The sequence below is a fragment of the Diadema antillarum genome, unplaced genomic scaffold, assembly GCF_040938485.1.
Source record: "Diadema antillarum isolate AM-2024a unplaced genomic scaffold, OU_Dant_1.0 seq00001083_RagTag, whole genome shotgun sequence".
NCBI lineage: Eukaryota > Metazoa > Echinodermata > Echinoidea > Diadematoida > Diadematidae > Diadema > Diadema antillarum.
In genome coordinates this window covers 962,501-978,824 of record NW_027271903.1, presented here as the reverse complement: position 1 = coordinate 978,824, position 16,324 = coordinate 962,501, and the positions used below count along the sequence as shown (strand labels likewise).

The following is a 16,324-nucleotide window of genomic DNA, read 5'->3' as shown; positions in this document are numbered from 1 at the left end:
CTCCGTATATTACATCAGAAAAAAAAAAGAAGATACTTGCGGGAATTTCGGGATCTTTTTTTTTACCCTTGTGAGACTCAAGTTATAACGATGGTAACAGAGCAAACAGACAGTTTGTTATGCATTGGTATGAAAATGGGTACACATTATAGGCTGTATCATTCATTTTATTGGTTCGCTAAAGACGATAAAAACCTATACCAGGAAGTGATGTGTATCTTATAGGCCTATAGTTCATTATAACTGATTCCACCTCTGTACACAGCATAGCGTTTGACAAGATTTTTTTCTTCTTTTCATTTGACTTTTCATTTTGAGGTGTTATTCAAGCCCGAGCGAAGTTGAAAAGCGAATATAATACCCACCCTCTACAATGACCCCTTATAATGGTGCACGATATATAAAATTTTGCTACTCGAGTAGAACGCGGTGTATAAGGTATCCATCCGCAGGCCTTGTGCAATGCGATCAAAGTCCTACAGTACAGAACAACGAAGATTACACGAGGGCGAGTTGCAGCAATGCTATTCAGTATTCGTATCTAGAGCAAACACGGCTTAGGATCTTCAGTTTATTTTCGTGTATGTGAATTTAACATTGCTTTCTTGGAGCTGTCGCTCGTGTTGTACACATCAAGACGTGATCTAACTACTCCAAGTTTGAGTTTGCATGCTGAGCCATCAACCATATAGGAAACATCGTTCCACTGCTCAAAATGAATAGCCATCATAAGGTGAGTTCATGATGTTAAGTGATGCTTCATGACAAGAGACTTCCGTGTCAAAATTATTGCTTGGAAGAGAATAACGACAGTATTGTCATGCTGTACTAGGCCAAAAGACTCAATACCCATTGACTGGACTGCTTTACAGTGCCGATAGTGTAGAAGAAACAGGCTAGAGATGGAATTTTAAAAAAAATCACAAAACCATGTTGGTTCTAAATATCTGCTTTCAGCGAAATGTTTTCTGGTTGTTAGGAGGCATGTTCTGTGAACCTGTTGATATTAACCTGAGGAGTAAAAGACCTTTATATTGATACTAAACGAACAGAATGCATTTTGTAAATTATATGACTTTCCATAATCAAAAAATCGCGACGCACATTACCAAATCTAAGACTTTCAGCAACAAAGCCAAACAATAAAACAACGTTTTTTCGTCGAACTTTTGTAGCTGTAAAGAGGGGCCGGAGAACCGTTTTGTTTTGTTTTGTTTTGTTTTTATTAAGCGTGTGTATGTGTGTGTGTGGGGGGGGGGAAGGGATGCGGGTGTATGGGGGTGAAGGGTCGATGGAACTGACACCCATTCCCCCCCCCCTTTTTTTTTTCCACGACCCCTGTTATAGCAATGATTTGCATTATTACTTTATGGCAGGTATCTGCCCCATGGGTACACTTATCTTTTCCCGCTAAAATTTGTTGTATCTCTGCTTACTTGTCGACTGCAACGCCATATTCCGCAGACCAGATCTGAGCCCTATAGTTGTCGCATCCAAACAGGGCATCGCATGTGATTACGTAAATAATAAACATAGTCATCTGTTCCAGCAGATCAGTTGAATTTCTCCCGAGATCTCATATATAGCTGCTGGATAATTTTTAACCAAGCAGCTTATAGGTTATTTCGTCACACTTCCTCACAGCACTCGCCTATCACACTGGAGTTTACTAGCCCATGACTCTATTCGGCAAATGCTACAAAGCTTCATGTAAAAATTGTGATTAAGAACGTTTTTCAAGTTTTTCAAGTTCAGACATTTCGCGAATTTTTTCGTCGCTCGTATTACGATGATTTTTTTTTTCACGCTGGGGAAGACTTGAAATAACAATGATAAAAAGAATGTCCTTAATTTTCAAAATAATTGAACTGAGGTATACACATTTCGCGCATGCTCAGAGGAATTAATAAAAACCGATCAGACAGATCCTCTATTGATGCCATAATAGTAATAATACATTCACTTTTTAATTAATAATGTTTCGCGCGGTCTGGGAAAATTATAGATGAGAATAAGTTTGTTATATCGTGCAACTATTATCTTCACGCATGCACGAGGAATAAACGGTTACTCTTAAGAAAATTACTCATATCGGCCAATTTTGTCTTTGATGTTGTGAAGGCATACCTCCATTTCCTTTACACAATCTATAGAAATCAACGAGTTATCAATTTTCCGTAGTATTTCAATTGTCCTATGTTGTATGACGCCAATATTGTACCTTTCGTCTAATTCGTATGAAGTCTCTGCGTGTAAACGTCACCTATAGGCAACGAGATATGCAGATTAAATCAAAATATTTGTTACTATTTGTAGACATATACATGTATGTAGTCACCATGCACTAGGTGTCCATACTAGTAACCTTTGGAAAGGGATTTGACTGCGAAACCGCCGAATTTCGATTTCAGCATGTAAATGGATTATGCCTATTTTAGGAAAAGCTGGTGTAATATTCTTGCAAACAGTATATCTGTTTTAGCCGCAGAATCCTTTTATTTTGCCTTCCCGGTGGTTTATTTTTGTCCCTGTACGCCTTCGCTACCGGCAGAAAAATGTCACCAAAGTTAAGCGACCGAATGCATCTAAATCTTAGTATAATCATGTTATGAGGCGCAAAATGTGAAATGTTGGTGCATATAAAAAAAGAGGCTATTGCTGACAATGTTTGTGTAATTTCAATCATTTCTGTGTCGGTTCTATCCAAAACATTCATTGTAAGACGTATTCAAAAGAGACAGGGAGGGATAAGAATAATAAAAACAAAAATACTACAGGGCTTATTATAGCGCATATAAACTGCTATTGGGTTGAAAATGGAAAAAAGGAAATATTCTACTGCATGCGGTTTGCAAGACCAAGACGCATTTGAAATACTCTTTAAACAGAAAAGTCTTGAAAAGAGGTTCAGTTCAGTTCAGTTTAAATTTATTTCGGTTTTTTTTTTCACAATGAAATAATACAAACATAGATCTCACTTTCTTCAGTGATAAAAGTGATGCATGTAAATTTATACAAAGAAAACAATTATCAAAAACTTACAGTAAGGATACATACCGTGGTTGGTAAAGTGGGGAAAGTGAAATGATTGTGTGAAAAAGACGTTAACACTGGAAACTTCCTTCATATAACATGGAATGATGTTTCACAGCGTATGAGAAAAAGGGGAAGAGAGAAAAAAATCGTGTCACATTAATGGTCCAGTTTAACTTTAGGAGCAGTGATTTAAAAAATGTTCAAGTTATCACATTTGATGCATATGAGTAGGTCTATTGTACCGCAAAACATCCTACCATTATTATAAAATTTTCACAATAAAGCCTAAAATATTAGGAGATAAGTATTTTTCTTAATGAACCGTAACTGTAGATAGTAGTTTAAAAACATTCGTATTATAACTGTTGTTAACATTTTGTATATTTAACAATACTCAACATCGATTTTACTGATTCCAATTTTTACAGTCGTTGTTTTTATACTTAACTCACATTTTAGAACTATTTTAAAGCGCTAATCGCGGGTTTTTGTTTCATCAGCAAATGATAAACAATGCCTTTAATTTTGGTGCGTATCACTTTAATATGTTATACTGTGTGTGTTGGGAAAAATAATTCGAAGGTGAAGATATTCTTTGGACTGGTATGTCACAATCATTTGTTACTGCAGTTATTATAACTTCAATGTCCAAAAAGATGCCCATGGCGTTGTGGTGAAATATAGGGTGCTATGCGACATCTGAAACTTATATATCTTCTGATGGCCCCGAGTTGCACGTTGTGTGTATGCGTCCGCGCGTTTCGAAATCATTTCCGTGGTAAATATGGTGAGAAGCAGAGCCTTTTATTACATGTTGTATAGAAGGCCCTGGTGAGAAGTATACCTGAACTGCATGTTCACATTGTGTTCGTATAGTACGTCTGATCACACAAGAGTGTTGGGTCAGTTGGGGATAAGAATCCAAAGAGCATGCAGTCTCAGGAAGTATTTTGTCAAGACAAATTGACTTTGGACCAACACGCAGGGTAAACAATGATTCAAACCTGAAGGTGATTATGGCATAGATGGGGAATATGTTAAGTCACTGTCATCTGAAACCAATAAAGACATTAATCTTGCAGACTTTGAGCAGCGTTAATATGCTCCTCTTCTTCTCGGATGACAAGAGGAAATTGTTATAGATTTTGCGATCTTTGCGAAGAATTGATAATGCGGTACAATAATAAGCCAATTCAGCGTTTTGTCCGCATATAGAACACCCCCCCCCCCAAAAAAAAGTGAGTCATCGCTGCTATGGAGGTTCAGTCAAGATATAAAATGTTACTATTTCTCTAAGGTCGTGTTCAGAGAATAGCCTATGCAACGACTGATGAACATACCAGTAACAAGATTTTGAAATCACTGCCTCCAATTTCCAAAGCCTCGACTCCAAGAAAAGGCAGGAAGCACCTCGGACCAAAACTTGGTGGTATTGTCATTGTTATGCTGAAAATGAAATATTTTCAAGGGAAATTCAATGGGATATGAAAGTTTATACATACCAAATAGCCATAGTTTTCTCCAAAACCAGAACAATAATCAGTCAAAGAGTAGAAGAAACAACAAAACAAAACAAAACAAACAAAGGACGTTAATTTGTTTCGTTTATTGATTATGATAAAAGATCGATGGTTATACAAAAAATGTACAATAAGAATTTATGAGTATGTATATAAGAATATATAAAGCAAAGACTTCAAAACTGAATAGTTTCATAGTATAAACATTTGGATATTCAACGTTACACACAGAGAAATTACGGTTCTAATTTGCACCCTAGAGGGTGCATATCGTTGTAACACCAGCGGCTCCATTTAGGGTTCTATTTTTGGGGGTGCTTATTTAGCACCCTATATTTAACACCATATATGGTGCATATTTGCACCCCTCCATTGGGTTCCCTTTCTGCACCCAATGGGGTTCATATCGTTGTAACACCAGCGGCTCCATTTAGGGTTCTATTTTTTGGGGTGCATATTTGCACCCCTCCATTGGGTTCCTTTTCTGCACCCCATAGGGTGAACAAAAATTCAGGTGCAAATTTGCACCCTTTCTGGTTCATATCGTTGTAACACCAGCGGCTCCATTTAGGGTTCTATTTTTGGGGGTTCTTATTTAGCACCCTATATTCAACACCCAAAAAGGTGCAAATATAGACCTCTATACAGGGTTCCTCTTCTGCACCTCATACCTGCACCCATTATGGTTCATATTGTTATTGTTGTAATTTTGCACCCTATGGGGTGATAAAGTCACCGCAATATAGGATGCAATACAATTTGCACACGTCTCTATATAGGGTTACCTTTCTGCACCCCATATGGTGAAAATTATAACCTTTTCGTCAAAACCAAAATAATTATATACTGGATGCCTTCACTAACTTCACAAACAATTACCTAAGGTCTACTGGATGCCTTCACTGACTTCACAAACAATTACCTAAGGTAACACTCCAGACATGACGCAAAATAGCATGCATAGATTTACACACAGTTTCTCAGTCAATTAAATCCACATTCTTTCGAAAACTGAAGTCAGAGACTTCAATTCAACAACAAATAGAGCATAAACATGATGAATACAGTGCATACTTACATATAAATTATTAACATTTTAATATATGTTTCATGGAAGAGGGACAAGTTAACAGCGATTTTCTTTTTCATGGTTTACTTTAAAGTGAACATCAAATATACATTGTATTTCTACAAATTCTAATACGAGATGCATATTTTGTCATAAAAAGGGCAATGTAAATCAAAAATGTATGAAATTTGGTCAGTACATTGAATAAGAAAAAAAAAATATTCGTTCTTTCCATCAAATGATTACTTTTTCTTCTTTTAAAGGAAGTTACCACATTGACAAAAAGCACTAATTCTTTTTATTTAAAAAATCCCTGAAGCTTGTGCAGAGTAATAGTGAACTATGTGACAAACATCTTTCACATTGTCCTTCTACTTCTAGAATGGATCATAGATATGTACCTTGAATTTACCGGTACATCTTAAGGTAATCAAAAGCACCTTTATGACGCTCTTAGACATTAACAGCGATATGTCAACTCTGATTTCTCGTACACAAGTTATTGCCAAAACAATGAAGGGTATGGCAAAGTTCTGTCATATATATTTGAAACTCACTACTTGTACTGACATATTCCATCCAATTCCAAGCTTGAGAGCTTGCGAATGTGCCTCATTATACAATTAGTATACTTCACATTTTGTTTTTCATATACAATTACACCAACGATAAGAAAGGTGAAAAAAAAAGAATCAAAAATGAAGAATGCACATCTAAATTTGGTTACTTTTTTATGCACACAGCTAAAGATATGTCCCAGTTATAAATCTTGGGCAGAATAGCACATCTGAAAACACTTTTCATTGCATCAAATTAACATTAACAATTCCACAGAAAATGTTACCTCAGAAAGGGAAAATAAGGTTAACCAATCAGTGGTATGACAAACTGGACATAAAGAGGAAGGAATATGTCTTGTGAGACAAGTTTAAAAACAATTTTTTTTTGATATATTGTTTTTTTTTTCAAGCGATGGAAACAAGAAGCACATTGTACTCAGTAGACCATAAATATAATTACACAATGTATGCAGTTTAGCCCCAACATTCAAAATATTGTAAAGAGCAGTTGATTTTTCACAATCATAAAGCAGGTATTGGTATTGGCACCATCACAAGCATAATGATCAGAAGCAAAATATATTATTATTACTATTATCATCATTATTATTACTATTACTATTATTATTATCATCATTATTATCATTATTACTATTACGATCAATATTTTACAGAGATTTATGATCATGCATGAGAAATACCTCAAAAGTTGATGTTACAGTCTCACAACTCTTCCAATCATTTCAACACTTAATTTTCACCAAACCTTACACAAATATATCAGCACTTTATACAAAGCTTAAAATCATAATCAGAGTTAGAGGGCAAGTCCACCTTCATATAGACCTACATGTGGATTGAGTGAATGCGCAGCAATAAGCCAGTCCGGAGATAGCTCATGTGCACATAGGTACAACTGACCTTTCATTTTTCTCAGTTGGTTAGGCACTTCATTCAATTCAAAGTGACATAATGCAGCAGCTTGCCCACCATAGCCATTTATGGAACTCATATTCAAACAAAGAATGAACCTAACCAGTGTAGATGAAGTGACCAGTATGGTTCGTCAATCAACACTTAGGGAATCATCTATCTTATTAAGTGCTGTTTTGAATGTGTTAACAAACTTTTTGTGTGTGTTAACATTGCCAAATACCAGGCTTGCTGTCAAGTGGATGTACTGGCAGGCACCATTTATAAGGATTCATGAATAATCCTAGCATTACAGATGCTTATCTCAGTGAAATTAAAAAAAAAACCTGTCTCTCGGTACAAATAACCTTTTTCAGCACATGTTCACACTGGTACCCCGAACTGGCTTATACTATTAGAACACATCAGTAAAAAAAGTGAAAAGTGGACATTCAGTTCAAAAGTTAATAATCTTTAAATCATTTGTGCAGTCGCAGCAGAGTGAGAAGAGTTTATGATGTCACATGCGTAGAACAATTCAAGGAAAACCTAAAGAGAATTTCACATTTTTTTCTTTTAGGAAAAACATGCACATTTCCTCAACAAGTCATTGACGTATGTAAGGGCAATGATAATAGTTTCTGCCTTCTTAAAGAGTGAAGTCCAGTGTTCTTTTATATGCAAAAAAAAAGTAGATATGATATGTTGAGTTTTCTCAGGTTTTGGAACAAACTCTATTTTTCAATCCTTATATACATAAAGGGTTTGTGAGAAAATCATGCTTTTGTCGAGTGTCACAAAGCTACTCCACTTATGACATTGCATTGCCAGAGATTGCCCAAAATTGACATACATTGTGTGGCTGTCTACTACATAAAACAGCAGGCGACTTATTTTTTTTTGTTCACTACTTAAACAATCAATTCAAAGTGTGCATGTGTTGTTGAAGCACTGAGGCTATCGATGGTGAAGAAATATCTAAAATGTGAACAATACAAGCTAACCCCATCTAGTATGAAATGATTATAATGGAAAGCATAATTTCAGTATTTCATATCCATTAGCAGATTCATATTTTCATCCATAATCCCCCTCCCCCCCCCCCCCAAAAAAAAAAAAAAAGAGAGATAAAAGTGAATAGAAGTCAAGTTCTCTTTAAGTTGTGTTTAAATTTGTAATTTGCAAGTTCGTTCTCTTGTATTTTTCTATTATATATTTCTTTAGAGTATTCTTGTAAATATTCAAGGCCAGTGCATTCTAAGAAAGGGAATAACCTGACAACAGTTTAGAAGACAGAATAAATAGTTATCGTTATCTATGAAATGAGAAATTTTCACATATATTTTGCAAAAAAAAAAATGCTAACCTCCATTTCATGGAGTGGCTTCATGCTCACCCTCGGCTAAAAACAGGGAGGTGATTACTTTCTGGATTAAAATGGAAAGATGTTTCTAGAGCCGTGGTGTTAAGCAATTCTAATGGGGGGGGGGGGGGAGGGATTCAATGTGACCCGTCTCAAATTGTATATGGTTTAAACATACATGACATATGATATAGGAGTCTCATTATTATGCCTCCGCCCTGAATGGTGCCGGAGGCATATGTTTTCAGGTTGCCTGTCTGTCTCCCGGTCTGTGCGGATTATCTACGGAAAAATTGATGGGCTTTCATCAAACCTGGTTCAGGGATACTACATGATGCTGATGATCTTATTGGCTTTAGGACTATATCTGCTAAAAGTCAAAGAAAATTTAAAAATAACTTTTTTGCTACTTCTCTTGTCAGGGAAATCGGTGTACTCGTGTGTACTGGTTGGTTGGCGCATTCAGTTGGGTACAGCAAGGTTTCATCCTCTGCTTTCACAGGAAAGCCGACTCCCAACTTCTTGTTCTCGTAGTCAAGGTATATCTGCTCCTCTGCTTCAGCAACCTGCAGCTTGGTCTTCATAGCTAATCTCATCTTACGCTGCATAAGTCGAAACTCCTCGAGCTCTAGTTTTTGATGCGTTTCTATAGCAGCTGCTTCAGCTGCCAAATAGTATGCCCTTCTGGCCATCACTCTCAGAAGAACTGGCATGGCTTCCACACTGACTCAACGAGGAACCAGGATTGACATCCTGAACATCTTCCATCTCCAGCTCTGGCATCCTATATGGCTCACCAGTCTCTCGATGTTGACCTGGATCACTCATCCTGAAGACCATTATTGAACTTGATGCATAGTGAACTCGATGATAAATAATCAATCAAACACAGGTCCCTTTGGCCCAGTATGAGACCAAGCTAACACCATGCATCAGCATGGATCAGCAAGGTTCAACCTGTAATTGAATAAAACAAAGTTCAACATACAATCAATATTGGAATATCTACCTGCTAAAGTATGGGATCAAGACAAGTAGTTGTACTTCTGAAGTGATTTACCGTTTACATACCTTGTTTGTGTGAATTATTTTTGTGTTTATTATTTTTTTTTTAATTTATGTCATGTCTAGCACATGCAACTTCTCCAGTAGATATTATCTACATTCACATATCGTGTATCATTGCTTATGCTCTGTGACTACGGCATTGCTAATTTATAACACACATTCTATTTTCATTGATAGACAACAAGGAGTCAAGGCCAACCTAAATTTTCTGACTTCAATCTTCATACATGTCTTAAATTCTCCTAAATGAACCAGGAACACTATTTTTCTTCATTAGGCACATCATACATGCCTACATCGTTCTTTCTGTCAACTTCACAGAAACCAATATCCAACTGAGCCTCAACTCGGCTCAAACGTAATAATTCCCATTAACGAAAATGATGCGACTATATCCGGTCACCTATTTACGTACGTACCTTGGTAACTGCGTCCAGCAGCCCCATACGCATAGCGTAATTACGCTATGTTATAATTACGCTGTTGGTCGTAATTAGTACCTTGGTTGAGGCTTTCCGTATTACCGTGCACTTTCATTGACTTATTCGCTATGCTTTACTGTATGTATGATGGCACTTCTGACATGTAAGTACACATGTACCTCGATACAACTCTTTCGCATCAGTTTTCACCACTCAGCATTCTATGAGCATAATTCACACATATCATCATCGATTACAGTGAAATATTTTCAACGGAATTACAGTACAATTATCTACTCACAACGTTTGGCTCATCAAAAAGATTAATTCATCATCCCAACCTCACGGTCGTCTGTCCATTTCAAACGAGGAACGTCAGTAGTATGCACGTATGTACGTATACCGCGCGACCAACGGCGTGGCGTGCGCATGCGATTTTAGCTTTGCCATTGACCAAGTGCTCAACGGTCCACGCGTGCACGCATAATACGTGTACTCTATGATAACGTCATTGAAATGATATTCTTGATCCCGGTGCCAGAAGAAAAAACAATTGTTTAATTCAAGTAGTAATTTTTTTAATTACAGTATTACTGATGACACTGTTACTCTTTAACAACGTGTAGTTATATTTTCAAATAAAAATATACGATAATATCCAAAAATAGTGTGGCATTTCAAGCAAACACCATTCAACACCCACATGTCAGCTTTCGGGAAAGACTATGGAATGGTTCCAAATTCGAACCCTTAAGACTCGGCTCCCTTTAGGGTTCGGATTTGCACCCCTACATCCATCCCGAACCCTTTAAGGTGCCACTTAGTTAGATTTGCTCGTAGGGTGAAAATAAGAACCCTAATAGAACCCTAATTTCTCTGTGTGTATGTCAGAACAGTTTGTAATGATATCATTTCATTTCTTCTATATTCACCTCTTCAAAGGTGCCATTACATATTCATGCTAAGATGATTCAAAAGCACAATTTCATGAGAAAAATATTTACAATGTACAAGTAGAAGCATACATATACACTCAGCAAAACAAAAAAGAAAACACTTTTTCAAGTTTATATTTCTCATAGAATATTTGGCTAGAAGTTAATGTATTATTTACCATATGAAAGGTAATTTAATCGGTTATCAACCTGGTAGGTCAATAAAAAGGGACACTTTACGCCTGAGTGAACACCTTCTTTTAGTCTTCGAAGGCACAATAGTAAAAGTTGCAAAAATGAACAAGTTGTCATTCCTGCGTGCTCTTCATAAGTGCTCTGCCGTGTAACAATAAGAACAAAAGACAACTTTAACACAATAAAAAACATGAATGAAGTTGCCAAAATAGACCTATGATCTCCATAATGTCTTTGAAGCCTGAAATCAATATTTACTATTCATATGTTATGTCGTTATGTCATTAGTTTCATTAACTGCCTTGTTTATTGAGTTAGCGCCCATGTAGTGGTTTCTTTTCTTGCAGCCGCATCATACCAAGAATTAGAGATTGTGACAGGGGCCGTGCCACAGGGCAGATTGAAGCTCGGCTTTCTCTGCGAGATGCATAATCCGGATGTTTGGTGTCAGCAAAAGTACCACATCTAAACTGACAGAAAATTCCAAGACACAGGCTCCGTCAAAGGCCAACCCCGATCTGCACATCCCAAGTCGACCACGAATGACGATGATATAGGTTCATCAAGCTGAATTCCATAAGGTACCGACGACGATCACTGAGGGAGGTATCCGCCATTTTTGTGAGGCGATAGTTATGGGAGACGTTCAGCTGTTCAAACAGGCTGTATACCACGAAGATCTGCTAAGCCGTATTCGTTCTCCTTATAACCTCCATTGTCGGGCTCGGTTGCGCTGGAGACACGCTCACCTGAGATGGAATCGAGTCAGGTGGTAATATCAGTCATGTTCAGTGGTGAACCAAGATTTTGCCTTCGTTTAATCGATGAAAGGGTATGGCGTAGACCAGCGACGAAAGGAGCGTTTTGCCGATTCTTGTGTTACCGCTGTAACGCCCTTTGGTGGTGGGAGTAGGATTGTGTGGGGAGATGATAATTATGTCGTCCGCTTCGTGGAAAGACATCAACCTTGGAAGTATTGACGGAAACCCCAATGCCCAACGGTACAGAGATGAAGTTCTTCAGCCCATAGCACTGTCTTATCTTCGCTACATGGAACCAAGTGCTGATCTACATCAGGACGACAAAAAAGCGCGGCCTCACAGAGCAAGGATCATCAACGAGTTCCTTGAAGAAGATGACCGGATGGAATGGCCTTCAGGCAATCAGCCTAGCTCTTAACCCAATAGAGCGCCTGTGAGATGAACTCGGTCGAGCTGTGTAGAGGCGTGTCACTGACCAGAGTTCCTGGTTGAGGAGTGAGATGCTGTCCAACAACAGCGAGTGAGGAAATTGGTGAACAGTGTGAGGAGGTGTCAGGCTATTGTCAACGCCTTTGGGGTTACACCCACTATCTCCCAGCTATTATCAAACACTACAAAACTACTTGATTTTTGTTGGTTTTGTTTGTGATTGCGTTCTGTCATAGCGCCGTGATTTTGCAAAATAAAACACTTCATCATTTTTAACAACCAAGTCAATTTGCAACTTTTCTCTTCCGTCTCTTTGCCTTCACTCCCCAATGCAAGCGTCTCATTCAACAAAGAATGATAGAGGTAATATCAAAACTGTCGGATAGAGAACCACTCAAGCTTCAAGATGAAACTAAATATAGCGACTATATTGTTCTAATGTTACAAAAATATATAGCAATCAAGGTCAAGTTTCCTTGCTTTATGTGCTTGGAATATAGATGCAAACTCCGCAAAAAAAAGTCTATTGTTTCTACCTTTTTTTTAATACTTATAATCGATGCATGGTACACTGACAAAGATCATTCAGTTCTCTTTAAAATGATTCCCTATAAAACCTAGCTGTTACGAATACTTCATTTGGGAAAAGGGCAGTATTTCAAAGTATGGGATAATGTAATTTGTCAATTATGTTTTGTGATTTAATATTTTAAAGCGCATAGGGAACATTAATTTGTTTTATAAAATGGGTTCAAGAATGTAGCCAATAGGAAGCGCTGAAATGAGACACACCTCCTTCCTTTACTTCAGTACAATTGCACTGCCTGTAATCCTATGGTAGATTGCCGATCGTCTGTGCGCGCGGCGGCTCCTTTGATGAATTGCATGCATACGCGTACGCGCTGTCAATCCTGTAAACAACTTCTAGTTCGGGCTAGGCTGCCGGCCGGCCGGCCTGTCTTCCCTTGTGCATAACATATGTGGCGTACGTACGTATACTGTACCGTACTATACGTACACTTTGTACAGTACAGTAGACCAAGCGTTATGGGACCGGACGCGTACATGGAGTCACTTTGAAGAGCAAATCCAACGATTTAGCAGGTTAATTCTCACGCCGTTTTCAGAGTATGTTGTCTAGTAGGCCTATATGAGGAGTCTATATCAAGTCTTTAAGGTAAAGGGTGCATATTCTATGTAAAATAAGTAAGTTTTCATGCGGGTGTCCGGAAACCCAACCCCCCATTATACTTATACTGTATGTGCGGGACTTCCGCGAGTGCGACGTGCGTAAAAGTTTGGGACGAACATCTTCGGACGTCTTGACCCACAAAGGTACGTGAAAAACGCTGAAAAATGATGTTAGTTTTCGAATTTTCGACCCATTTTATAAAACAAATGATGCACAGGATTATTTCGTGGCGTTAGTGTAGGCGTAGCTCACTCTCGGGTATTTACAATGTAGTGCAACATGCACTCGGCTTCGCCTCGTGCATGTTTCACAATTGTAAATACCCTCGAGTGCACTACGCCTACACTAACGCACTCTATCCTGTGCATCATTTGTATAATATGCACTATAGAAGCTTCATTGTTATTGTTATTATTACTAATATTATTATTGTTATTATCATAACTGTTATTATTGTTCTTATTATAATTATCATCATTATCATTATTATTATTATCATCATTATCATTGAAAAGTTGCAAAATGAACATAAGTGCTCATGACGCGTCAATAAAGAACACGCTCTTTCGTATTGAGTTATATGTCTTTTGTTTTCAGCTGATTATACAGCCACGAATGGAAGTATCAACAGAATTCTTAAATTAACATTCGAGCATATCTGGTGAGGCCATGTCAGGCAAGGTTGATATCTCATTTTGTTTTCATTTTTTCATCATACCACGTGTAAGAAATGCAAAAGGGCAAATCGAAGCAGGGATGCTTCAAGAAGATGTGGCTGAGAGTAAGCCCTGTGACCATTGCCTAATGAGGGAAACTAAAATTCCAAACAACAGGAGATGTCAAGGACCGACCCTGGCCACGAGCGGACGTGCGGAGATAACAACGGAACAAGAAGACCGTTACATCAGGGTGCTTAATTGCCCTACAGGATGGCAAGCGAACGTCACAGCGTATATAGATTATAACTAAGTGTTGTGAGAAGCTGTATAGGTACAATGCAATTGAGGGTCCAGACTGTTTCGAAACCGCTTCTTTGTAGCTCATCTCCGGAGCACGGAAGACTACAGAAAAGTCAGCAATGACTGCTATACTGCAGAAGTAGACCCGCCTTCATTGGTGCCACGAACATCCTCTGAATATTGACATCGAAATCAATTAACTGAGCCTGAAAAATCGATGATCGCTGTGACAATAAAGATAAAAATCCATGATAATTATAAAACCCCTGCCACTTTGTTTGTTTTTGACCTTGTTGTGCTAACATGGTGAAAGTTTTGTGATAATAAAGGGACTGTACAGTACTGGTTGAGGTGGGGATTCATGTTTTGAACATTCGTAAGTGAGATAATGAAAAACCTCTTATGAAATATGAAAGAGCAAGTAATTTTAGGAAGGATTCCACGTTTATTTGATGAAAATTGGTTTTCAAATGGCTGAGATATCCAAAACAGTGATAATGATAAAAGGCGACAGGCCACGCCTTTTATTAGGATCTCTTTGTTTCACCTTGTTTTTGGATATCTCAGCCATTTCAAAACCGATTTTCATCAAATAAACTTTTGATGCCCCTTAGAATCGCATGCTCTTTGACATCTCATACTCTGAATATCTCGCAAAACGTTAAAAGCTAAATCCTCACCTCAACCAGAACTGTACACACCATTTAAATGGTTTGAGCCCTGTGTTTATTTTTATGCCCATGCGTGTTTATTTGTCTGTTGCTTGTGCACACATCATGTTCGTTTGATTCCATGACTTTGATAATGCTGACGAGAATGCATAACAGCCAAAGAGTCACTGGAACGTCCATTCATCAACAATTAAGGGCAAGAAATTGAAAGGAAACAATTCAGTGACTTTAAATACCGAAGTTGGGTAATTTTGAAAGTTTTCAATTTTGACCTTACCCCACATTCCAAAGCGCTTCACTTCAATGTAAACCATAAACATAACAAGTACTCAAGTAACTATCCTAGGGTACTGGGATCATTTTAGAGAGAATTGAACAATCTTTCCGTAGTTACCAAGCATGCGTTGCTATCGCTGAGATAAGAAAAAAAAATAGACCAAACTCAAATTTCCAAACTTGTTTTTTTCGGAGTGTATATGCATATTAGTGTTTATTACATACATATAGTTATAATATGGTGCTGGTCAGTACTATGTAAACAACCTCGCCCTGAGGTTTAAGTAGTAACTATACAGTACTTTGTATTTCTGGAGTAGTGTTTGCTTTGTGCTGGTAATAGTAAATGTTTGCTCACCTTTTGTATATTTGTAATGCTGTTGAATTCTAGTGACGAACGATAGTGACAAATGGACTGGTTTTATATTTTGGTATTAATCTCTCGTGTATACGTTATCACCTTTCTCTACTTGCAGAGCACAGTTGCCCTGTAAGATGCAGTGTATGCTTCGAGAGCGACAGGTCCATGACAGAGAAACCCACAGTCATGCGAGCCGGTGGTTACATCGGCCGGTTGCGGCCACGCAAGGTCTACCTTCTTGCCCTTGCCATCGTCGGCCTGGTGTGGATGCTCTACTTCGTACGGCCCGCCGAGGATCGAGTCAGTGCACGGGCATCCCATTTAACGGAGGGACAGGTTAGAGAACTGAACTTTGCCGAGGAGCAGTCCCATTTTGTGGATCTGAAAGGCCCAGTGGCGGCCATTTTGGATCCCGCGAAGCGGACTGGGGTCGTCAGCTCACTACGGTCTCTTATAGGTGTGTCTCACCCTTTCATCTGTTGCCTAGCAACGACATATTTTATTACACGGGGTATTCAAAGTGACACTATGATTATAGAGCAATGAAAAACGATTCATTGAAACAATATGTCAACTATATGCCAATGAAATATCA

The 16,324-nt window shown here is 38.0% G+C and overlaps 1 protein-coding gene across 1 annotated transcript in view; it reads left to right on the top strand.

The window, feature by feature from the left end:
- Positions 1–16,324, top strand: part of LOC139743461 (CMP-N-acetylneuraminate-beta-1,4-galactoside alpha-2,3-sialyltransferase-like) — a 41,972-nt gene that overhangs the window by 13,401 nt on the left and 12,247 nt on the right. The window contains exon 2 of the mRNA XM_071653942.1: positions 15,845–16,186. Within this exon, the coding sequence (XP_071510043.1) occupies positions 15,895–16,186 (292 nt within the window). The 5' untranslated portion in view covers positions 15,845–15,894. The remainder of the gene's footprint in view (positions 1–15,844; positions 16,187–16,324) is intronic.